Source organism: Geotrypetes seraphini, chromosome 2 (assembly GCF_902459505.1).
Source record: "Geotrypetes seraphini chromosome 2, aGeoSer1.1, whole genome shotgun sequence".
Classification (NCBI taxonomy): domain Eukaryota; kingdom Metazoa; phylum Chordata; class Amphibia; order Gymnophiona; family Dermophiidae; genus Geotrypetes; species Geotrypetes seraphini.
In genome coordinates, this window is record NC_047085.1 from 61,428,841 (window position 1) to 61,454,418 (window position 25,578).

At 39.7% G+C, this 25,578-nt stretch overlaps 1 protein-coding gene across 2 annotated transcripts in view; it reads left to right on the plus strand.

Moving 5' to 3' along the window:
- Positions 1-25,578, plus strand: part of LRP12 (LDL receptor related protein 12) — a 111,201-nt gene that overhangs the window by 46,770 nt on the left and 38,853 nt on the right. The window contains exons 3-4 of one of the 2 annotated variants that reach the window (XM_033933785.1): positions 957-1,092; positions 10,364-10,566. The exons of the other annotated variant lie outside the window; for it this stretch is intronic. Coding sequence (XP_033789676.1) covers positions 957-1,092; positions 10,364-10,566 — 339 coding nt within the window. The remainder of the gene's footprint in view (positions 1-956; positions 1,093-10,363; positions 10,567-25,578) is intronic. 2 annotated transcript variants of the gene reach the window in all.

A 25,578-nucleotide genomic window follows, 5' to 3' on the forward strand; every position in this document is an offset into this window, starting at 1 on the left:
AGTTTGCATGCTAGAAGGTTGGTGTTCCTAGCTGTGCATTACACAGATTACTAATTTTAATACTAATGAGTTCCTTGTAATGCATTTGCAAATGATTCTTGGTAGCTGCTGCCGTGGTCAGTAAAGCTACAAAGAACCCTTTGTGCGTTGGAGGCTGAACTAACTCACAAGCAACACTGGCTACAACTAGCCTTTTTCAAACGGCATTCTTCTGAACATCTCTGCCCCTTAGTTGCAAAATATGTAAACATGCATACAGACACAATCTAGTGACACATGTATTTAAAAATGTCCTCAAAAGATTTTGATGAAACTGCCAGAATGGCTGTTTAGATTTCTTTTATTATATTTGAAAATAATGAAACGGAGCAAGAAACATTACAAAAAGTTGTCAGAAGCAATAGAATTCAAAAGGAGCTGCCATTCAAGTGAGTAATATGAAATGTTTGAAATCTTAACAGAAATTCAGTCACTAATGTATCTGATCTATCTGGCAGGCTACGTGAGGGACTGAAGAGACCAGATGCTTGAGCAACCAACATGCTTTCTGTTCACGATTATTTAGATTATTACAAAGCCTTTTGATTAGACTTTGAGAAGAGTCATGTAGAAATAAGTGAAGGCTCTTACATGTTGAAAAATATACCAACCATACTAAAAGATATAAAGTGGTAGCATACAAAGGAGAAATATGACAAAATATAACCTGGATAAAAGCTGTCATACTTTGGCTGATAGCCTGGGTATATTGGTAGTGTGTGAAGGAATAACAGCGGGCTGGTTAGGTCTATTTAGTTAGATTTTTCTTTTTTACTTTTTCTGTATATTGAGATTATTCTTTGTTTTAGACATTGATATTTGTCATTTTAGTGCATGTTTTTAATATCATATAAATTGGAAAACATTTGTCCTGGTGATATTAAGATATAATTGGATTGCTTTTCAATATCTTTCAGCTTGTGGAGGAATTCCTGAACAAATTAGGGCTCAAAGTGGGATAATCACAAGCCCAGGATGGCCTGTTGAATATCCTGCTAGAACTAACTGCAGTTGGTACATCAGAGCAAATCTAGGGGAAATAATTACTATAAGGTAATTTTGTTATAAAAATATAACCATCTAGAGAAGTTTTGTTGTCTTGATCTTTCTATTTAGAATTTAAACTAGTAACAATCAGCAATTTTGCTTAGTCTTTAAAAAAGTGTGACATAAAATCCACATCCAACATTATTCAAATAACATAAAAATAGTTGGAAATTCTATGTATTCTATACATATTCATATTATATTTTTATGACTAACTTTGAACTTCTGAGACAGATAAATTGACTTTTAAAGATATTTTTAAAATACTCTTTGCAAAATTGTTACATGTGGCTGTACTCATTTAAAAGCTTACTGTTCATCTGTGGCAAGCTACGATATATATTTTACTCAACAAGATATTGCAGTTCTACAGTTAAAAAGCTTATACAGAAAAAAAAACCTTTTCTCATAACAGACTTAGTGGGAATCTTTCATGTGGTTATTTGGTTTGGAGAAAAACTAGAGACGGGACTGGCCCAAGTGTATCAGATAGCTGAAAATTTACTTAGTATTTCTATGTGCCTCCTCCTAGGAGTGGCTCATGGCCCTACTACTCCCTCCCCCCCTCGTACAATAATTCAAGATCTTCCTTTCCCATCTCTTCCCCATGCATGGGGGGCCAGCATCTCATCTCCCCTTTCCTACCCTCAACCTTCTTCTAACATCTCCCATTACCTCCTATACCATCCCTGAACTTTAAAAAGATAGAACACTACACAAGCCATGTAAGCACAGGCCTATACTGGTGTTAGTCTTCTTCTCCTCCCTCCCCCCCCCCTCACACCGTTTGCCCTGGAGGTGGGACAAGACAGTCAGGACGGTACTTGCAGGGCTCACACAGTGAGAGAGGTGGGAAAAGTGCCAGACCCATCCCCTAGGGAGAAGTCTGCTTCATGTGCCAGAGCTGCGTCGCTGCTGCCCCTTCCCTTGAGTCTCTCAACCTAGATTCTAATTGCAGGGCCAGCCCTGAGTACAGAACTGTTGAGAATTTTATTGGGTGATGTGGCATTGCTATGTGCTACCAAACCAACTGCAAGTTATGTTTTACTTTTTCCTCCAAACATGTCATTTAGCTATTTTGGGGATTTCTTGTTTACTCCCTCTGTTTATTTGATTCTTGGTTTACATGTTTCCTGTTGTTTTACCTTTTAATGTCCTTGGTTAAGTATTCTAGTGTCTGTTTGAGTTTTCTTGTTTTAACTGCTACATCAGCTATTTAATGTGATTGCAGCAGATTTGCCTTTTGCTGATTCACATTGACTTGGCTTTCTGTATTTAATTCATTTTCTTTTCTAGTGCCTTTTTTCTCCAAGAATATTTCTCTTTTTGATTTTTCTTCTGTAATTTTTTCCCCATGGAAAAGTCATCAAAGCAGCCTAGCGGTGTCAGATGGTATATATGGGGTTCATTTTCAAAAAGATAGATGTCCAAAAGACAGTATAAAGTGGCACTTGGACATCTTGCTAGTCAAAACGTGCAAGTGGCCATTTTCGAAAACTGACTTTCTAGACGTCTTTCTGGTCATTTTGTCTCTAGTACACCTAACTCTTAAGGGGACATATTTTGGGTGGGCTTAGGACTTGGAGGTTCTGCAGGGATAATCAAACTTTTAACAAAACATCTAGAACACCATTTAGATGTTTGAGGCTAGGCCTGTTTTGAAAACTAATAAGGGTTAAAAAGGTGCCTAAACTGACCACTGGAGAGATTGACATGACCCCCCTTACTCCCCCAGTGGTCACCAATACCCTCTCACTACCTAAAGATGTGAAAAAACCCAGTACATTCCAGCCTGTATTACAGCTTCAGATGGCTACACAGCAGAGGGGCACTCTAAGGGGTACTGCAGTGAATGATACATAAAAAATCCCAGGTACACATGTCACTATAACCTGCTTATTTTGTATGGTGAACCCTCCAAAGCTACTCAAAATCTACTGTACCTACATAAAGATGATACCTGAAGGCAAAAGGGCTACTGTACAGTTGGGTAGATTTTGGAAGGTTCCCTATACCAATGATGACGAACCTTTTAGAGACTGAGTGCCCAAACTGCAACTCAAAACCTATTTATTTATCGCAAAGTGCCAACATGGCATTGGGTTTCTGTGCAGAGGGGCAGGTAATGTGAGAAATGTCCTCAGGCGCACATGGAGAGGAGGAAGGGAGCAGCCCAGCTCCACGGCTTTCTAGTACCGTATTTCCTCAAAAATAAGACACTGCCTTATATTAATTTGGGGTCCAAAAAAATGCACTAGATCTTATTTTCGGGTTGTCTTATTTTTTATTTTTTTTGTATACAACGATCATCTCTCCCTTCCTTTCCTCTACCCCAATTCTTCCTCTTTCCTTTCTTCCCCCCCTCCCCCGTGCAGCAGAACCCCGAAAGCAATTTCTTTGTGCTATTAGATCCAATCTAAGCATTGTTCTTGTATGCCACATCTTCCCTATAAAATAGAGCTTTAAATGGTTAACAAATAAACAAATTACAGATGCTTAAACTGAATTTCAGATGTATTAACATTTCTGAAATAAAAAAAACTCTTGATCTCATAACGGAGCAAATTCATTAGCATAAAATGAACGATAAGAGTTAAGTAACTTGGACAGATAATACGAAGCCATTCTCCCATGCAGCAGAACCTCGATGACCCCGCCAACCCATCCCCCTGCAAAGGATCTTTCCATCCCGTGCAGCAGAACCCCGCCGACCCTCCCACTGTGAGGCCAAAATACCTTTGTTCCAAACAGCAGCGGCTGCTGCACTCTGACCAGGTTGCTTCGCAGCTTTCCCCACCTGGGCCTTTCCTGTGCCACATCACTGATGACATCATCAGTGATGCAGCAGAGGTAAGGCCCCAGCGGGGAAAGCTGTGAAGCAACCTGGTCAGAGTGCTGCAGCCGCTGCTGTTGGGAATGAAGGTATGTCGGCCTCGTGGTTGGAGGGTCGGCAGGGTAATGAACTCTGGCGAACTCTTTTCTGGGGCTACGGCACGCATGCCCACAGAGAGCTCTGAGTGACCCTTCTGGCATGCATGCCATAGGTTCGCCACCACTGCCCTATACAATATAAGCAGGTTTTATCTCTTATATCTGCCATTTAGTGTGTGTTCTCTTGTAAACTGCCAAGAACTTTGGATTATGCAGTATAAAAAATATATAAATAAAATAAATATAAGCAGGTTATAGTGACGTGAGTACCTGGGACTTTTTTTAATGTGATGTTCACTGCATTATCCCCTAGAGCAGTGGTTCCCAACCCTGTCCTGGAGGACCAGCAGGCCAATCGGGTTTTCAGGCTAGCCCTAATGAATTTGCATGAGAGAGATTTGCATATAATGGAAGTGACAGGCATGCAAATTTGCTCCATGCATATTCATTAGGGCTAGCCTGAAAACCCGATTGGCCTACTGGTCCTCCAGGACAGGGTTGGGAACCACTGCCCTAGGGTGCCCCTCTGCTGTGCTCAGCTGTATGTAGCTTCCTGCTTGGATGCCCCACTATCTTGTTTTTGTGCGTTTTTCATTTGGATATCTTTGTATTTGAAAATGGCCTAAAAGATAGGCGTACTAAGGGCCAAAATGTCTGGATATATCATTTTCAAAAAAGTAAGTCTTGCTGTTTCGAAAATGGACATTTTCTTTACTGAATTTCTGGATGTCTTTTCCCAAAACATCCAAACTCAGACTTAGGACTCCTTTTACAAAGGTGTGCTTGCGTTTTTAGTGCACGCACCGGATTAGCGCGCGCTAGCTGAAAAACTACTGCCTGCTCAAGAGGAGGCGGTAGTGGCTAGCGCATGTGGCATTTTAGCGTGCACTATTCCACGCGTTAAAGCCCTAATGCACCTTTGTAAAAGGAGCCCTTAGACTACCTATTGAAAATACCCCTCAGAGTGGCCCATAAAATTTCTGTCATCAATTAGCATAATCAAAACAACCAGTAACAGTCACAGTAAAAAAAATCCTCAAAACAAAGGTGAATATAATAATACAAAAATATCACTCTTTAATTCCTTTGTCCTTAAATTTTCAAGATTTTTTGGGTTGTGGTTCATTCAAGATTTTTTGGGTTGTGGTTCATACATACCTTTTAACAAGAGGGAATGGAGAGTTTGTATCAGATCAGTCAGTAAAATGGCTCATTCTTTTTCGTTTTTATTAACTGCATTCTGGAATGATCTACCTTCTCAAATAAGATCTTGTATTTCACTTTAGGTCTTCCAAAAAATCTTTAAAACCATGTTGTTTTATGGACTAATGTTATCCCTTTTAGATAAATTGTTGGAAACCGAGTTGAGCCCTGTTTTTTTAGGGATGACTCAGTATAAAAATCTAAGATTTGATTAGATTAAAGAATTATATATTTTTCTATAAAAAGGAACAATCATACACAATGTTTATGGATCAGAGAATCATAGCTTTTGTTGGTAAATAAAAAAATGTAGTGAAAATAATGCCCCCCAAAATTAATTAAAATTAAAAGGCTCTACCCGCTGCTTGATAAAAGGAGCCCTAGTCAATATAATCTCCAGTTATGGTACATGGGCTTGTCGTGCCAGTGGAGATTTCGCACATCTAAGAATACTCGTAATGAATTCATGTTTATGTATCCTATTATTAAGTCATGTTGTTTCAAGAGATTTCTTAGCAAAACAATTGCATTTCAATTAGGCAAACAGAATTCCTGGTTGAGTCCTTTGATTTTTCAAAATCATTTGTATATTGCTTTTAGAAAGGTTTTGAAAACACATTTGTTTGATAAATTTATTATATAATCATTGTTGTTTTAATTGTACTAGCTTTTTAATGCTAATTTGTATGATCTTATTGTTTTAATGCTATTGTATAATCTTATTTTATGTAAATATCACTGATTGTCCAGTTCTTTTTTTCTATGAACCGCCCGGATCTTCTTTGGGTGGGTGGTATACAAGAATAAAAGTTATGTTATGAATGCTATGCCATCGGTAGTTTCACTACCAGTAGAGCCTCCCAAGGTGGACAGGTTTCAGCGGAGATGTTAGACTAACGATGTACCACCCATCTGGGCAGCAGTAGATGGCCAGCATTGAGGATTGTGTTTGATGTGAGAATATCACATTTATACTGCTTAGAAGAAAGGCCCGGCAATCTACTTCTATATTCTGCCATGAAAACTTGATGATGATGATCAAGTCGCTAAAACTCGAACACAAGTCGATGGCACCTAACACAGTTAATATAATACACTCATACTCGCTGAAAAGTTTAAACGTGCAAAACAAAAGTCCAAATGTGTTGTGTGTGAATGCAAAGCAAACGAAACAGAAAACTGCAGGCCTTGTACACGATGCAGGCAGACTTTATTTGTAACAAGTAAAACATTAATTAAAAACCTCTTTCTAGGCAAGGGACCCAACACGGTCCGTGTTTCGTACAATCTTCATCAGGGGTCCTATTAGATAAAAAGACAAAAGTATCAAGGGGGTAACCTTGGACAAAACAGCTCAGCAAGTCAAGTATCAACAGTCTCACAATATCAGCTCTTTCAAACAGTCCTTTCCACTTATGTTGCCCTTAACCCATGGCTAGGGAAGTAATTCAATTCTGAGCCTTCTATACTCCGAGTATAGAAGGCTCAGAATTGAATTACTTCCCTAGCCATGGGTTAAGGGCAACATAAGTGGAAAGGACTGTTTGAAAGAGCTGATATTGTGAGACTGTTGATACTTGACTTGCTGAGCTGTTTTGTCCAAGGTTACCCCCTTGATACTTTTGTCTTTTTATCTAATAGGACCCCTGATGAAGATTGTACGAAACACGGACCGTGTTGGGTCCCTTGCCTAGAAAGAGGTTTTTAATTAATGTTTTACTTGTTACAAATAAAGTCTGCCTGCATCGTGTACAAGGCCTGCAGTTTTCTGTTTCGTTTGCTTTGGATTATTTTTTACTGCAGACAGTTGGACCTCTGATTCCTATTTTTGGTTGTGCTTGTGTGTGAATGCACACACACACAAACAGCTCAGCTGTTATCAAGATATCAGCACTTAAATATGATAAAATGCCTGCATTGTATGATAAATTCATCAATTGTAGATTTTTCAGCAGCACTTACAAAGAAATTTGTCAAGCATTTGCATTTGTCAAGCATTTGACTTGTCGAAAGGGTCCAGAGAAGAGCGACTAAGACAAAAAGCTGTGGAACCACAGGGTGCAAGGGGATATCTACCGATGGATCAAACACTGGTTGGCAGGCAGGAAACAGAGGGTTGGAGTAAAAGGCCAATACTCAGATTAGCAATGGGTCACGAGCGGAGTTCCACAGGGGTCGGTGCTGGGACCTCTACTGTTCAATATATTTATCAACAATCTGGAGGCAGGGACAAAATGTGAGGTTATCAAATTTGCTGATGACACCAAACTCTGCAGCAGGGTTAGAAACACGGAAGACTGTAAAGACCTGCAAAGAGACCTAACGAGACTGGAAGACTGGGCAAAAAAGTGGCAAATGAGTTTTAACGTAGAGAAATGCGAGGTCATGCATATAGGGAAAAAGAACCCGATGTTCAGCTACAAAATGGGGGGAACACTGCTAGGGGTGAGCACCCTTGAAAAGGACCTGGGGGTGATGGTCGACACATCACTGAAACCATCGGCGCAATGTGCGACAGCCTCAAAGAAAGCAAACAGAATGCTGGGCATCATCAAAAAGGGTATCACAACCAGGACGAAGGAAGTCATCATGCCGCTGTATCGCGCAATGGTGCGCCCGCACCTGGAGTACTGTGTGCAATACTGGTCGCCGTACCTCAAGAAGGACATGGCGATACTCGAGGGAGTGCAGAGGAGGGCGACTAAACTGATAACAGGTATGGAAAACTTTTCATACGCTGACAGGTTAAAAATGCTGGGGCTGTTCTCCCTGGAGAAGAGGAGACTTAGAGGGGACATGATAGAAACCTTCAAAATCCTTAAGGGCATAGAGAAAGTAAATAAAGACAGATTCTTCAAGCTGTGGGGAGCCACAAGCACTAGGGGTCACTCGGAGAAATTGAAAGGGGACAGGTTTAGAACAAATGCTAGGAGGTTCTTTTTTACCCAGAGGGTGGTGGACACATGGAACGCGCTTCCGGAGAATGTGATAGGCCAGAACACTGTACAGGGGTTGAAGGAGGGTTTGGATAGGTTCCTGGAGAATAAGGGGATAGAGGGGTACAGATATAACTTGAGGTAGGTTATAGAAGTGGTCAGAAACCACTCCACAGGTCGCAGACCTGATGGGCCGCCGCGGGAGCGGACTGCTGGGCGAGATGGACCTCGGTCTGACCCAGTGGAGGCAACTTCTTATGTTCTTATGTTCTTATGGTTAAGGGGTTGGAGGAGCTGCCATTCAGCGAAAGATTAGAGAAACTGGGTCTCTTCTCCCTCGAACAGAGGAGATTGAGAGGGGACATGATCGAAACATTCAAGGTATTGAAGGGGATAGACTTAGTAGATAAGGACAGGTTGTTCACCCTCTTCAAGGTAGGGAGAACGGGAGGGCACCCTTTAAAGTTGAAAGGGGATAGATTCTGTACAAACGTAAGGAAGTTCTTCTTCACCCAGAGAGTGGTGGAAAACTGGAACGCTCTCCCGGAGTCTTTCATAGGGGAAAATACCCTCCAAGGATTCAAGACAAAGTTAGAAAAGTTCCTGCTGAACAAGGACGTACGCTGGTAGGGCTAGTCTCAGTTAGGGCGCTGGTCTTTGGCCAAAGGGCCGCCACGTGAGCGGACTGCTGGGCATGATGGACCACTGGTCTGACCCAGCAGTGACATTTCTTATGTTTTTATGTCATTACTCCAAGAACTGAGTTGCTCTGTTTAGAGCAGGACATTGGAGCATGGAAGACTAAGAATGCTCTGAGAGACCAACTCTAGTGACAATTCCAGAAAATGTGGATGCTAGTCATTCTATGAACCTGGATGATCAAAAAAATATCCACTAAAAAGAGAGCAGAGACTCTGGAGTTATCCTGAGAACAAGTAGGCTGCTATATTCACGAGATTTTATACATGAGAAAGCTCTCAGTCAAATGAGTTCCCAAATGTCTCAATACTGACTAGAATCATGATACAGTAGTTGCCTCAACAATCCATTTTGGAACGATTTTGATCGGATCCCTTAGGATTTTTGAACTGTCTCATAACGATGGTTGAAACTTTATATATATATCTCACATGATAGTGCCCAATATCCTCAGTCCCTCTAGAAGAAAATATTATTCTCTAAAGGTGTTCAGAAGGGACAGCTGAAAGAGCCACTTAACTGGCCAGCAAGGACTTTTATTTTTCTAGCAAAGAACATGGTCCTTGAATTTGAGAATAACAAATCACATTGTTTATTGATGGGACTTTACAGATACAGACCGTGACATGGACATCAGGCTTACTAGTCTATATAATTTCCAGAATCACAGCTGGAGCTCTTTGGATATCGTCATTGATTTTAATTACAAGTTTCAGATGATTAATAATAGGTCTGCAGTTACTTTTGTTTAGTTCTTTCAGAACATTGGTGTGTAAAGCAGGAAGTTGGGATTGCCGTTTTGAAGAGAATGCTAATTGGGTAGCAGATTGTATCTTTCACTTGTGCCCATACAAGTTTGACCATGAAAGGACATAACAAGACCTTAACATTATGAATGTGACTCTTATCAGTAGCCTATTTAAGGTTAATCTCTATTAAAGAGCTTTACAGAAATGCAATGTGACTTAGTTCACATGTTTACATGACACTAGTGTCTGGCTAAAGGCTTCCAATGTAACAGCATGTATGGGCAGTCTATTTTCTAGTATGTTTTTTAAGGCTAGAGCTCAATTCCAGCTTTCTAAGTTAAAAACAAATAAAATGGAATTCTAAGCCCATCAAACAGTTATTTCATCCTCTTGGCAAATTATTTTTCTCTTTATTAGAAGATAATCCTTAGCCATAGAATTCCATCTGTTTGACCGATGTGAACTGCTTGCCATCAGAGAAAGCAAAGTTTACTTGTGCTGGATGTTCTCAGAAGACAACAGTTCACTCACTTGTCCTTCCTCGTTCCCTTCTAAAGTTGAGCTCATTAGATTATGTACACAACTGAGACACACTGCAAGAACTATTATGCATGCCCAGAGAAGTCTTCCAAGTCTTCTCTGGAAAATGTTTGTGTTGGTGCTTTTGGTTGACATCATCTATCTGTTTGAACTGCTGTATTTAGAGAGCACCCATTACAAGTAAGCAAATTTGTATTATTACTCTTTTTGCCTTTACAGTTTTCAGGATTTTGATATTCAGACATCACAACTATGCAGTTCCGACTGGTTAACAATAGGAAGCTACAGGAATATTGAAGGATACAGAGCATGTGGTTCCATAATTCCAGCACCCTTCATCTCTTCACAAGACCATGTGTGGATCAAATTTCATTCGGATGACAACATATCCCGAAAAGGCTTTAGATTGTCATATTTTGCAGGTATGCAATATTAAAGTAAATTGGTTGACCTCTTGACACCAAAGCTGTATCACCTATAACCTCAATTTCTGTAGCTTTGGCCAGCAGAATTCATCTTTTTTGTCAATGAGGGACATTAGTGCAATTGATCTTTTGAGTAGTTGTCTTTTCAAAGATGAAGTTAACTATGCATATTCATTTTTTTACTGGATAGTTCATTTAGCATAAAGTTTAATGGAAGAGATTTAATGAGTGGATTGTGGCATAAAAAGATAAGAGGATGCTGAGCCATGGAATAATGTCAAGATTAGTAGGATTTTGTAATAGAAAAAGAATGACAGAATGTCAATGAAAGGTAAGAGGAAGAGGAGGTAGCATGAAAATACCGAGAAGATATGCAAGGCAGTCCTGAAAGGGAGGACAGATGGCAGACCATTGAAGAAAGAGGAGAGATGAAGGGCCTAATTTACTAAGCTTTTTCTCTATAGCCACATAATTAGAGACCTATAGTGAGGCTTGAAGAGAAAGCAGCTGAGCGACAATCAGGGGCAGGTTTTCTTGATGTTGTATAGCTGAAAAGAGAGAAACGGGGATGGGGGGTTAATTTATGAGAAAAAATAATATTAATTGATAAAAAGTATAATAGCATAAGACACCAACATTCTTAACAGATGGAAGAAAGGAAAGTAGAAGAAACCAAAGGAAAGTAGGGCTATTTTTCTGCAGTTCTTGAAAGTAGTAGCACCTTATAATCATAGTTCTCAAAAAGGTAAAGCACCTAACTTGGTCTAGTCCATCCATCTGCACCCATCTGTTTGCACATGCACAAACAGATAATTCTGAGTTTAGAAATATGAAAAGGATAAAACAGTAGATTATGAAATGATGGGGAAGCCAGACCTCATCACTCGTGCAGACTGAAGAAAAACTGTGTGCTACGAGGATCCCAATTCCTGCAACACCAGAAGAGGAAAGTGCTGGCAATTTTATGAGTGGAGTATCACAGGGACCCAAACCACTGCAGCATAGGAAGAAGAGAATGCCAGCAATCATGTGAGTTGTGTGCCTTAGGAATCCTTAATCTTGTGGCACAGGAAGAGGAGTCCTGCTTCAATCCACGAAGACTGAGGCAAGTGGAATATTCTGCCATTTGAAGAGGGGGCAGCAAGACTCCATTCTTAGCAAGTGACATTGAAAGAGAAAGTGGAGCTAGGAGAAGAGTGCATGAAGGAGGAGGGGCAGGAGCCAGAGAGAGATGTAAGATGATCTGAGAAGACACTATCTGGAAGAGTTAGGGAAATGAAGGCTTTCCTCTCTAGGTACTACTACTAGTAATTATTTCCATAATGCTACCAGACGCATATAGTGCTGCATAGAGTCACAAAGAGTAAAAAAACAGTCCCTGCTAGACAGACAAACAGGATGTCATGGATACAGTTAAGGGGAACAGTTAATCAGAGGGCTGGATTGGAGGGCAGAATTTCAAAAAAGTGGGTTTTCAGTCTGCTTTTAAACAAGGGAAGGAGCTTGACGCACAAACATGGCTAATTTATTCCAGGCATAGGGGGCAGCTAGATGAATGGAATGAAGTCTGGAATTGGCAGTGGCAATACTAGGTAGTCTGTAAGGAGAGGAGAATGTACCTGCCTATGAGGAGTGGGTGAAGGACTGTATGGCATGGAGGAAAGGACAACTTGAAACAGATTACAAGCAGAGGTTTGGAGAAGAGAGGGAGAGAAGAAGGGACCTCAGAAGGGAGAGAAAACAGTGAGGGCAGGAAGTTGTTGATCATAAAGGGGGAAGGTGAAGGTGAAGGGGAGGGAGCCAATGAGGTGGGAGTTCAGAGGAGGAAGAAGGCTTTGAGGGCATGAGAAAGTGGAAGTAGGTTTGGGGGCTGGCTATGAGGAGAGGAAAAGGTGACCAAGGTAGAAGAGGTGAAGTTTATGGATATCGGACAGGGAGGAGGTGCAAAAAACTTGAACTTCAGACTAGAAGGGAGAAAGTCTATTTATAGGATCTGTCACCGAAATATACAGTACACCCAGATACCGTCCACATGCAGTAACACCCCTTTTTGCAAATAGCTATCCTTCCGTGCACACCAAAACATACCCAAAATATTGACTACCTCAGAATACATATCTTACCCCACTTTTTCTCATCACTTACTCTCTCTCTTTGTATGTGCATCTATATATTCTTTCTTTCCCCTTAGACAAGGCTTCTCAACCCAGTCCTCAGGAAACACCCAGATAGTCAAGGTTTCAGGATAAACACAATGAATATGCATGAGCTAGATTTGCATACAGTGGTGGTAGTAAGAAAAAACAAACAGCTATACTGGGTCAGATCAATGGTCCATCTAGCTCAGTCTCCTTTTCCAACAGTGGCTGATCCAGGTCACAGTACCTGGCAGAAACCTAAATAGTAGCAACATGCCATGCTACCTGTCTAGAGCAAGCAATGTCTTTCCTCATGTCTGTCTAAATAGCAGAATGTGAGTTTTTCCTCCAGGAACTTGTCCAAATCTTTCTTAAACACAGCTACACTAACTGCTGTAACCACCTCCTTTGGCAATGAGTTCCAGAGCTTAACATTTTTTTTACTCAAAGAATAATTTCCTCCTATTTGTTTTAAAAGTATTCCCATGTTATTTCATTGAGTGTCTCCTGGTTTTTATACTTTTTGAAAGTGTGAAAACTTGATTCACACTTCCTCATTCTACATCACTCATAATTTTGTAGACATCAATCATATCCTCCCTCAACCTTCTATTCCATGCGGAATTTTAGTCTTGTCTTCACAAGAGTTCCATCCCCTTTATCATTTTGGTTACCCTTCTTTAAACCTTTTCTTATTCAATTATATCTTTTTTTGAGATACGGTGACCAGAACTAAACACAGTACTCAAGATGAGGATATAAGAACATAAGAATAGCCTTAATGTGTCGGACCAATGGTCCATCTAGCCCAGTAATCCCGTCTTCACGGAGACCAGTCAGTCACAAGAACCTGGCAAAATCCCAAATAGTAGCAGCATTCCATGCAACCGATCCAGGGCAAGCAGTGGCTTCCACCATGTCTGCCTCAACAGCAGACTATAGACTTTACCTCCAGGAACTTGTCCAAGCCTTTTTTTTTAAATCAGCTGCATTAACCGCTCTTACCACATTCTCTGGCAATGCATTCCAGAGTTTAACTATTGTTTGAGTGAAAAAAAATATTTCCTCCTATTGGTTTTAAAAGTATTACTCTGAAGCCCCTAGCCTTTATAAATCTTGATGCCGTAAAAATTCAATCCACTTGTATCCATTCTACACTACTCAGGATTTTGTAGATTTCAATCATATCTCCCCTCAGCCATCTCTTTTCCAAGCTGAAGAGCCCTAACCTCTTTAGTCTTTCCTCATATGAGAGGAGTTCCATCCCCTTTATCATCTTGGTCGCTCTTCTTTGAACCTTTTCTAGTTCCGTTGTATCTGTTTTGAGATAAGGTGACCAGAACTGAATGCAGTAATTAAGGTGAGGTCGCACCATTGAGCAATATGGAGGCATTATAATATTCTTAGTCTTGTTTACCATCCTTTTTCTAATAATTCCTAGCAAGTAGTTTGCTTTCTTGGCCACCACTGCACATTGGGCGGAAGGTTTCATCGTATTGTCCACGATGACAGCCAGAGAGATACAGAGGCATTATAATATTCTCAGTCTTGTTTACTATCCCCTTCTTAATAATTCCTAGTATCCTGTTTGCTTTTTTTTTTGCCACAGCCACACTCTGAGCAGAAGATTTTTCTTGGGTGCTGACTCCTAAAGTGGACCCTAGCATAAGGTAACTATGATTTAGATTATTCTTCCCAGTGTACATCACTTTGCATTTGTCCACATTAAGGCCATCTTCTACTAAATCACGCTAGCGGTTTTTGTTGCCAGGAGCCGCGCTGAATGCTGTGTGCTGCTCCCAATGCTCATAGAGTTCTTATGAGCGTCTAGAGCAGCGCACAGCATTCAGAGCAGCTCCCGGCGATAAAAAACACTAGAGGTTTACTAGAAGGGGGGCCTAAATGTCATCTGCCATTTGGATGCCCAGTCTTCCAATTTCATGAGGTCTTCCTGCAATTTTTCACAGTCCTTATGTGTTTTGACAACTTTGGATAGTTTTGTTTTATCTGCAAATTTAATCACCTCACTTGTGGTTCCAGTTTCCAGATCATTTATAAATACATTAAGTAGCACCTATCCTAGTACAGATCTCTGCGACACTCCACTATTTGCCCTCCTGCATTGAGAAAAATGGCCATTTAACCCTACCCCCTGTTTTCTGTCCAATAACTAATTCTGAATCCACAACAGAACATTGCCTCCTATCCTATGACTCTAATTTTCTGAGGAATGTCTCATGCAAATTTACCTCATACATTTTTATTGTGGATAACCTGAAATCTTAATTGACCGAGTGTGTTCAAGAACTTAGGCCCCGATGCTCTGGTTAATGTTACAATTCTGTGGGTGGCTGCAGTGCTGGTAAATTTTCTGATTTCAAAACAGCAAACAATGCTCAATGAACCTTGTATGCAAATGTGCATGAGACATGCTTCCAACACACACACATCAACGCTACCAGCACATTCATACCTGCTGTTAAATTTGGAGTGTTAAAGGCTTCATTTTGTGCATTATCGGGCAATGCCTGGAGTGCTCATATTAACACTGATATTGGAGGATGCTACAAAGTAAGGAAAAGACTGTGTTTAGCCAATTTGTGCATCAGTAGCTGAAATATTTTGACGCTAAACCAGTTAAATTTGGTTTAGCATCAATCTAAAGGCACGGTAAGCTTAGAGCATTGAGCCCTGAGTTAAGAACCCCTGGGTTAGATACATCCTACCCTAACAACCCATGCACATTCATCCTCTAACCTCTCTCCCATATGTATACACACAACCCCAAGACATTTTCATCTGACACGTCAGCTTTATGAAAAGCTACAAGCCTATCTCCCTCCAGAAAAACACTTTGGGCCTCTTTCTATAAATGAACAGCAGGCACCTAGTAGAATAATGTCCACTGCATGTCAATCAAATCTAGATACCATTTATAAAATCATTCATAAATGCAGTTAGCCGATGGTAGATGTGGGTTTTCATTGCCTAACTTGTAGGCATCTAGCAGCTTCTAAGCATTTTCACACCTACACTCTGCCCCCTAACCATACTTACAAAGGCATTAGGTACTGGTAGGAATCCTGTTGAGTTCTGCATAGAACTCAAATTAATTTTAATTATATTTTTTTAATGACCTTATGTCGCGAATCCAATAATTATGACAATTAAGCTCATTAAAAAATTAAGTTCCGCACAGAACTTAATGGGCACCACCGTTTTTTCTAGGCATCATGTACAGAATCTGTCCCTCTATATAGTACCAAACCATTAAGTCTGCAGCTGTATAAGGATGCACTTTACAACCCATTATTTCCTCTCAGCCCCGAGGTTATGGTAGGATGGGGCTGGATTAGAGATAATCTGTTTATTCTCTCTGTTCCAGTCTGAACCCTTCTCTGTTGATCTTTCCAGTATATTTCCTGAGGGGAGGGGCTGAATAGATCAAGAAGCAGAGGACTGTTATGTGTAAGGCATTGGCTAGTAGAGTTGGGGCTCAACCCTGTATTTTGTGACTTGGGACAATACAGAATGGCACCAGAGCTTGGTAATTGGAAGCCACTGCAATTGAATAAAGATTTGTGTGCTTTTGTCCATCTATTTCCTTCAGCATTCTCCTTTGCACACATTCTGAATGAATTACAATTGCACAATTGATTTCTTTGGTGAATCCAGGTATACTGCATTACTGCCATCTAGGTGAGAGAGGATAACAGAAGATAACACTTGTCCCCAGATCATGATGAATTCGGCAAAAATTAACAAAATACTTTCTCACAACTGGAATTATGTGTTTACTCATGGAATGATCAGAACCAATTATCATATTCAAAGAAACATAGAAACATGATGACAGATAAAGACCAAATGGCCCATCTAGTCTGCCCATCCACCGTAACCATTATCTTTTTCTCTCTCTGAGAGATCCCACATGCCTATCCCAGGCCTTCTTGAATTCAGACACATTCTCTGTTTCCACCACCTCTTCTGGGAGACTGTTCCACGCATCTACCACCCTTTCAATAAAAAAAGTATTTCTTCAGATTATTCTGGAGCATATCACATCTTAACTTCATCCTATGCCCTCTCATTGCAGAGTTTCCTTTCAAATGAAAGAGACTCGACTCGTGCACATTTATATTATGTAGGTATTTAAACGACTATCATATCTCTACTCTCCTGCCTTTCTTCTTAAGTATACAGATTGAGATCTTTAAGCCTGTCCCCATACGCCTTATCACAAAGACTACACACCATTTTAGTAGCCTTCCTCTGCACCTACTCCATCCTTTTTATATCTTTTTGAAGGTGCGGCCTCCAGAATTGTACACAATATCTAAATGAGGTCTCACCTGAGTCTTATGCAGAGGTATCAATACTGCCTTTTTCCTATTGGCCATACCTCTACCTTAGCATCCTTCTATCTTTCGCCGTCACCTTTTCAACCTGTTTGGCCACCTTAAGATCATCACATACAATCACACCTAAGTCTTGCTCTTCCATCATGCACATAAGTTCTTCCTAAACTGTACCGTTCCCTCTTGTTTTTGCAGCCGAAATGCATGACCTTGCATTTCTTAGCATTAAATTTTAGCTGCCAATTTCAGACCATTCTTCCCGCTTCGCCATGTCTTTCTTCATGTTGTTCATACCATCCAGCATGTCTACTCTATTGCAGATTTTGATGTCATCGGCAAAGAGGCAAATCTTACCCGACAACCCTTCAGCAATATCATTCATAAAAATGTTAACAAGAACAGGCCTAAGAACAGAACTTTGCACCACTGGTAAAATCCCTTTCCTCAGAGCAATCTCCATTGATCACTACCCGCTTTCGCCTTCCACTCAACCAGTTCCTGACCCAGCCTGTCACTTTTGAAAATATCTTGTACAGTTACTTCACTATTTTGTTTTTGTTTTTTTTAACTATTAGTATAAGAAAAATTTGTACATTGCCAAAGTTTACTGAATCTGAATTTGAAAAGAGCATTAATTGGGTGGAAGAAGATTGAACAAATATCACCAGGAAAAGACATGAGAAAATGGTGTCTTATTGGGGTGGGATTGGGAGCGATGGCCACTTGCTTCCACCTTATCTCCTCCAGGTCCTCTAAGACCATTGCCCATATATGGAAATCTTACCCCAGTGGCAATGCTGTCATATTACTGCTAGAGGTCTTGACAACCATTTTTAAAACCTGGAGGGCATAAGGCAAGAACAAGTGGGCATCGCTCCCACCCCATTAGACAGCAAAGAACCATAATAAGGCTAGGGACTGAATTGGAGGGAGGTTTGTAATCCAATGTATTTTTTTTTTTTAAGTGGGTCTTTGGTTCTGGGGTGGGGGAGAGGTTGAATTTTTAGGGGCTTCCATGTATTGAGTTGTTGCCTACATGTAGCAGGCTGTGGATTCTTTGTTTATGTTTATTAAAATTTGATATTTTGCTAAATCTCTCACAAGTTCTAGCGGATCATATAAAATACAAATTACACATTAAAATAACTAGGGTACATATAAAAGAACTCCATTATATATAGAAAATACCTAAACACGCCCTCATTCAAGATACAATCATACTCACTTATAGACACGCAGAAAAAGAAAAATTACTACAGGTTGATCAGTACCAAAAGTCTAATCCATTTATTTTTAATATCTTTATTGATTTTTAATCTAAAACAGTGTCATACAATTGAACAAACAGTAGGTATTACATATATTACACTAATATCTGTACAGGTAACATATATAACATTCAAGATTTATAGTTATCTTACATGAAATAATAACATAATCTAATCATTTCTATAGCGCTACTAGACATATGCAGCACTGTACACATTCTTTGCAGGTACTTTGCTGGCAGAGCAGTGGAATAGGTGTGCTTCTCAGAGGGTGAATCAGGTGTTTTGTGGGAGCTGGCATCGAGATGGGCGTTTGATTGATGGAGAGGAACCCTGGCATCACAGGGACCTGAAATGTCAGGATTTGCAGCTGCCTTACAGCAGACACTTAGATATGCCTTGGAGCAGGTGTAAATTCCATTATCCAGGTTTCTCAATGCTTGTGAATTACTTATGTGAAATAAGGAACGCATGTCTATATTCTCCTTCACAAAACACTTCCTCTCCTCTTCTCTCCAAGCCCTCTTGCCATCTAGACAAACTTAATTTCCTCATGTGAATGACACCTCTTCTAAACAGTCATTTAAATGTCTGACCCTCTCCAGATGTTTAAGTGCTTCCATTTAAACCTGCAGATGCTTCTAAAATAAGAGCCTTGGTAACTAGAGTCAAAAGATGGCGCTTACCTTGAACATATATTTTTGCTTAATGTTCACACTAGAAGCAGTGTGCTAAAGGTATAATGGCTGTAAGGTGAACACATTAGTATTTGTTCTTAAGAGCCCAGCAACCACGATAATACAAAACACAGCCGTAAGACTTATCTATTTGCTGAAAAAATATGACCACATCACAGAGGCATACCACGACTCACATTGGCTCCTAATACAAGCCAGAGTACACTTCAAATTCCACTGCTTACTATTTAAAGCTATAAACGGAGACAGCCCAGCCTACTGGAACAATCGACTAATTCAATCCACCTTAACCAGACACAGGAGATCCCACACAATATTCACACACCCTCCAACCAAAAATGTCAAACGAAAAAAAAACTGTATGACAACCTACTGGCCACCAGAGCAACGAAACTAGACAGACAACTCACCAATCCGCTTATTTCGACCACAGACTACAAAACCTTCAAAAAAGAAACAAAAACCCTACTCTTCAAAAATACATAACCAATATAACACAACCAGACATGTCCCAAACTCCTCCTGCAATACTTTCTACTCCTTATCAAATTAGAAAATGTTCAAACTTGAGACTTGGCAGGAAGTCTGGAAAAATTTGTTTAAATCCTCTCGATCTGCCAGTGTTCTTCAATCTATGTTCTTCCTGCTTTATAGAACTCGCTGGACCTCAATTAAGGTAGCAAAATTTTCAAACGGACTCTCTTCTATATGAGTTCTATATGTAACTCGCAGGAGAGCACGTTAACCCAGATGATCTATGATTGTGCACATTTAACAGGTTACTGGAATAAAATATGAGACACCATTTCTAAAATCTTACACATACAAGAACCTTTGAGTTTGCGCATCATTATATTAAGTAATCACGGCCTACTACATACGCTACCTGTTCAAAAGGCACGATTGCTTAACATCTTGATATTCCTGGCCCTTAAAAACATATTACATTGCTGGAAAGACCTTTCTAGTGTGAACTATATCACCTGGTGGAATACACTATGCCTTACAGTAAAGTATGAAAGTGTTATAACGGAAAAACACAAGTCCACAAGCTCCTATACCAAAATTTGGAGTCCGGTTAACTTCTATTGCAGTACAGGCTAATGACATTCAGTTTAAGTCCTGGAACATGGTTGTCTACATATTAACATAGCAGTTGTCTCCTGGCTCTCTCTACACATTCCTTTAGGTGTATGGCTCCGGTGTCTCTCTCTGTGTTTTGGATACTACATGTTCTTCTGGCTGCGTGTTGTGCTGATACTCTCCTCTTTCTAAATAGGCATGGGTCTGCTTGCTGTATTATATTATATTAATAATATTTTGTGACTCCTTGCATTGATGCAGCTTGTATGTATCTTGCCTTGTTAACATTTGTACTTTTATATGCTAAAATCAATAAAACTTTTGAACTTAAAAAAGAAAATGTTCAAACTATTCCTTAAATACTTCTTAATATCTTAACAATATGTAATTTTTAATATCATAACAATTCTTATGTAATCTGTCTTGAACTGCAAGTTAAAGGTGGAATAGAAATCACTAATGTAATGTACCAGCATAATTGAAAGTAGACAAGGCTGTAGGACTTGATTGGGATGCATCTCAGAGTACTGACAATACCCATTAAAGTGCTCTCCAACTTACACTGGAGTTGTACATAAAACCACTGTTTTGATTCCCAGTGTTCACCAGTCTGTCTGCAGCTTCAACTCCCAATTCGTGCAACTACAGAAAGACGTTGCAAGATAATGATATCCTATGGAGTTCCTGCTCAGATAATAGCCTAAATGCAAGTTTTATTTGGGGTTTTGACCCACAGTTTTGGAAGAATATAGATGTGTAAATTGCAACAGTTTATATAATACCACTATTTTTATTTATTTTAAAAATTCTACACCACCTAAGACCTAAGCGGTGTACAAAGTAAACACACCTAATCAGTAAAATGTTACTACTCACTCCTCCAGAGTTGTCTTAACATACTAAAACTAGCACATGGCTAATAAGATTTCAATAAAACAGATTGTCAAAATCTGAAACATCACAACCTAGTAAAAGGAGTTCACAAACAAATATGTTATTAGTTGCTTCTTAAAAGGCATCTTGTCTTTACATAGCCTCAAATATCCAGGTAAAGCATTTCATTTCAGAGGACATTTGTGTCATCTAGAATCTAGAGTGTTATTCAACCACCAGTCCGTGGACCGGTGCTGGTCCACAGAAATTTCCTGCTGGTCCACAGGGTCGGCACGTGCATCAGGCCCAAAACAGTACTCATCAACCACCGGTCCACAGTGCAGCGTTATCTTCAAGCTGACTCCCTATTCCTCACTGATTCAGTGCACAAAGCCATGGTCAGTGGCTCCTATGTGCGTCCTGTGCCTGAACTGTAAGCCTTCTCTCTGACATCGCAACATCAGAGGGAAGGCTTCCAGATGATGCGTGGGACGCGCAAGGAGCCACTGCCCGCAGCATTGTGCACTGCATCAGTGAGGAAGAGGGAGCCGGCCTGAAGATAACACGGGGGGCGGCATAAAATAGCCAGGTGGGAGCAGGCCAGAAGGTAAGGCATAGCATGGAGGGAGGGAGACAACAAAGGTAGGGGGGAATGATTTTATTTTTGAATTTAGTGATTGAATTATGTCAAGTTTGAGAATTTACTTCTGCTGTCAGTGTGCTTTGTATAGTTTAATTTTGTTGTTAACCATAATGTGTTGTTAATAAGATTATATTATGTGTATCTATGAAAAATGAATGGAAAAAATAGTGTTACAATTAGTACTATTATGGGGGCAGGGTCTTGGGCAGAGGTTGGGTGGAGATGGGCGGGGTCTGGCCCACGACTTAGCCCAGTGTTCTTCAACCGCCGGTCAGCAGACTGATGCCGGTCCACAATATAATTCTTTTATTTCTACCAGTCCATAGGTGCAGAAAGGTTGAAGAACACTGATCTTGATCACATATATTGTATGAAGAAATAGTGATTCTGCACATCATTTGACCAAGGCACTGAAGTTTTGATGATGATGCTTGCCTTCGCTGCTGCATTTAATACGGTGGGCTTCTTTTACAAAGGTGCGTTAGGGCCTTAACGCGCAGAATAGCGTGCGCTAGCTGCTACCGCCTCCTCTTGAGCAGGCGGTAGTTTTTCAGCTAGCGCGCGCTAATCTGGTGCCTGCGCTAAAAACGCTAGCGCACCTTTGTAAAAAGAGCCCTGTGTCTTTTGTTGAAATGATTAACATATTTTGGAATTTCAAGGGGGTGAGGATTGAATTAATTCATTCTTGCAAGACTGACAGTTTCAGGTTTAATTACAATCTGATATATCAGTTTGGATGAATGTTCGAGTGCCTCAGGATTCTGAACGTTCCATTTTGTTGTTTAGCATCCTCGGCCCCTGTTTGTAAATTTTTGAAGAGCTGATGCCTTGCAGTTCTTTTTTCTTATTGCTGGGTTATCTACTGAAGCAAAAGCTTTATTGACTTTGAGGGGCATTTTCGAAAAAAAAAAAAAAAGTCTGTCTAACTTGGATGTTTTATCTGAACGTCCAAAGTTGGAGGTACAAAAATGGCCATTTTTTAATGGCAAACTGCTGGACGTCCAAATAATATATATTTTTTTTTAAGTCATCTACTTTAGACATCTTGGCCACCAGGACATCTAGGCCGCCATAATGTCGTAACTTTATACCCCATTTTCTATCAGAAAAACATCCAGGTTGAAAGCATCCTAATCCTGACCATTTGGACGTAGGTGGAGCCAGCATAGTAATGGACTGGCCACATAGTTATCCTGACAGCAATGGGACACCTTAGAGGGTATATCTTACCATTACCCCCTTATAATTTAGGGTGAGCTCCCCCAAAACCTACTACACCCTGCTGTGTACCACCTCAATAGCACTTATGGCTGCAGATGGCATCTATATGGCAGTATAGTAGGTTTTGGGTGGGCTCACATGTTCTACCATAAATGTATTGGTTTGGTTAGAGTGGGTTGTCCACTATGGTTCATTAGCCCACCCACCAGACTACTTGACACTTGTGTGCAGTACTAATAGGCTAATGATTACTGTGGATGGGCAGACTAGATAGGCCATTTGGCCTTTATCTGTCATCATGTTTCTATGTTTCTCCATACCAGATGCTGCTGTTTTAGAGACAGGTATGTACCTTTTTGTTCTCATTTTTGTGTGGTGGAAGGGGTCAGTGAGCATTTGGGGTAGTGTGGGGGTGTCTTACCTTGATGCATGCAGTGGTCATCTGGTCAGTTTGGGCACCTTTGTGGCACTTAGACCCTTCTAAAACAGGTCTAGTTCCAAACGTATAAGTTCCATCCAGGATGTCTTGCAAAATGTTTATCACTGGAAGACGTCCATGTCTAACCTGTCCTTGAGACCGCCCAAAGGCTGCCCATAGCGCACATCCACCACGCCCATCTCATGCTCTGAACGTACAGAGGATGGAACACCTTGCTAGACGTACAGAAAGACAGTTTCGCTTATCGGCACTTGGACGTCCTAATCACCACGATGTCCAAGTGCCAATTTAGGATACTTTTGGACACCTATGTTTTTTGATTATTGATTGTGTTTAAAATCAATGATATCTTTGTTAACTGCAAATAGATTTTTTCTAAACTTAAGTTCTTTTTTTATTGGATTCTAAATCATCTGATTTTATTTTTACTTTTTTGTTTGAAGATCTGTAATACCAATTGCAAGGGAGATGTGTTATTTGGGGGATTATTTTAGACTCCTCATTGTCTTTGAAACCATGCCTCAAGAATATTGTTCAAAGCTTTTTTTCTTAAACTTAAAACCCTTCATCATTTACAAAATTTTTTTAGTCCTGCCATTATTTTGAACACCTTTATTTGCTTATTGGAATACCCTTTTTCTTGGATTATCAATTATCAAAACAGTTGCTTTGTGTGTTGCAAGTTATGGAGAACACTAGGGTAAAATTAATTTGAAATATTTCCCATTTTAAATATTTCACCAGTCCTGATGAAATGGCATTGGCTACCGATAATGTGGAGAATTTGTTTTAAGATTTTGGTTTTAATTTATAAAGCTTTACATGATGACATCCTCCTATAAATTGCCACCTCTTTGAAAGTATATAGACTCACCAGGACCTTTCAGCATGACGAGTATTGAGCAACCTTTTTTATGTTTGAGGAGCCATCTTAATGGAGCGCATTACCACTGCAAATCATTACTGTATTTTCTTAAGCAAGTAAAAATGTATCTTTTCTAGCAAGATACCCCTGTGGATTTTTAAGTTTTGCATAGTGCTTTGTATGTTTTGTAATAGTTTGTAATAGCAGTTTTTCTTTTTTAATATAGATATTTACAGTAGTTTTGATTGGTTTTGTTTAATTTAATTATGTATGTTTTTTGTTTTAAGCCTCCCAGATCTATAAGTGGGTAGAATATAAAAATTTATAAATAAATAAAAAATAACATAACTTAACAGCAAGCTGAGAACTGGACGGTCTAGCTCAAATCCTATAGTAGTTCCTTCAATCCTCCATTGCCTTAGGTCTAATACTGGTCAGGTTCAAGCTAAAGTTCAATGTATTTGATATACTGCTTATATACCCATGGTAACCTAAGCACTTTACAGGGATAAAATAAAGGGGGAAAGATGTGTACAAATACAATACAAAGCAAATCAGTACAAGTCATTACAATGCAAAGATGGAATGTGACATTTACATATTTTCTTAGGAAAGCTAGGAAAAGCGAGAACAAGAGGGAGCTTCAACGGTTTGCAGTACTTCAGTGAGTCAACCAGTAACAATTCCTGTTAATTTCATGCCACCTATGTTAGGCAATAGCGACAGTAGTGCAGGAAAAGACAATGGCAAATCACTTCTGTATTATGCCAAGAAAACCACAATGAGGAGTGGGGTCCCTCATGCGGTCACCAGGTATCTCCTACTTTAGGGCACAACTGGATCTAGATACAGATATATCGAATTAGGTGTTTGTTTGTTTTTAAATTTATATTTCTTTATTAGTTTTATAATTTTGATAATCACAATCAAAATACAAGAAAAAATATCATGAAAAAAGAAAATATCACTAATCCAAATAATTCAAGGTAAATTTTGATTACACAATATAGTTAGTCCACTATCAAGTAAAGACAGAGCTGAAGTTACTGAAATTTAACATACAAATTATATAACCAGGAAAATCAAAAGGAGGCTCGATTGCTGTTGAGCATTTCTCATCTAAACGGATTAAAGGAATCAGAAAGAGCAATTATTTGGTATCCTGAGATGCAATAAATTTAGATAACTGCTGCGGTTCATAGAAAACATATCTGTTCTCTTTATATACCATAACACATTTACAGGGGTACTTCAAAACAAAGGTCGCCCCCAACTGAACAGGTCTCAGTATGAGAAACTGTTTTCTTCTCTTCTGTGTCGGACGTGAAACATCTGGTTACATTCTTATAATATTAGACAAAAAGGGAACATCTTTATATTTGAAGAACAATTTCAACATCCATTCCCTATATGAATCAATAGC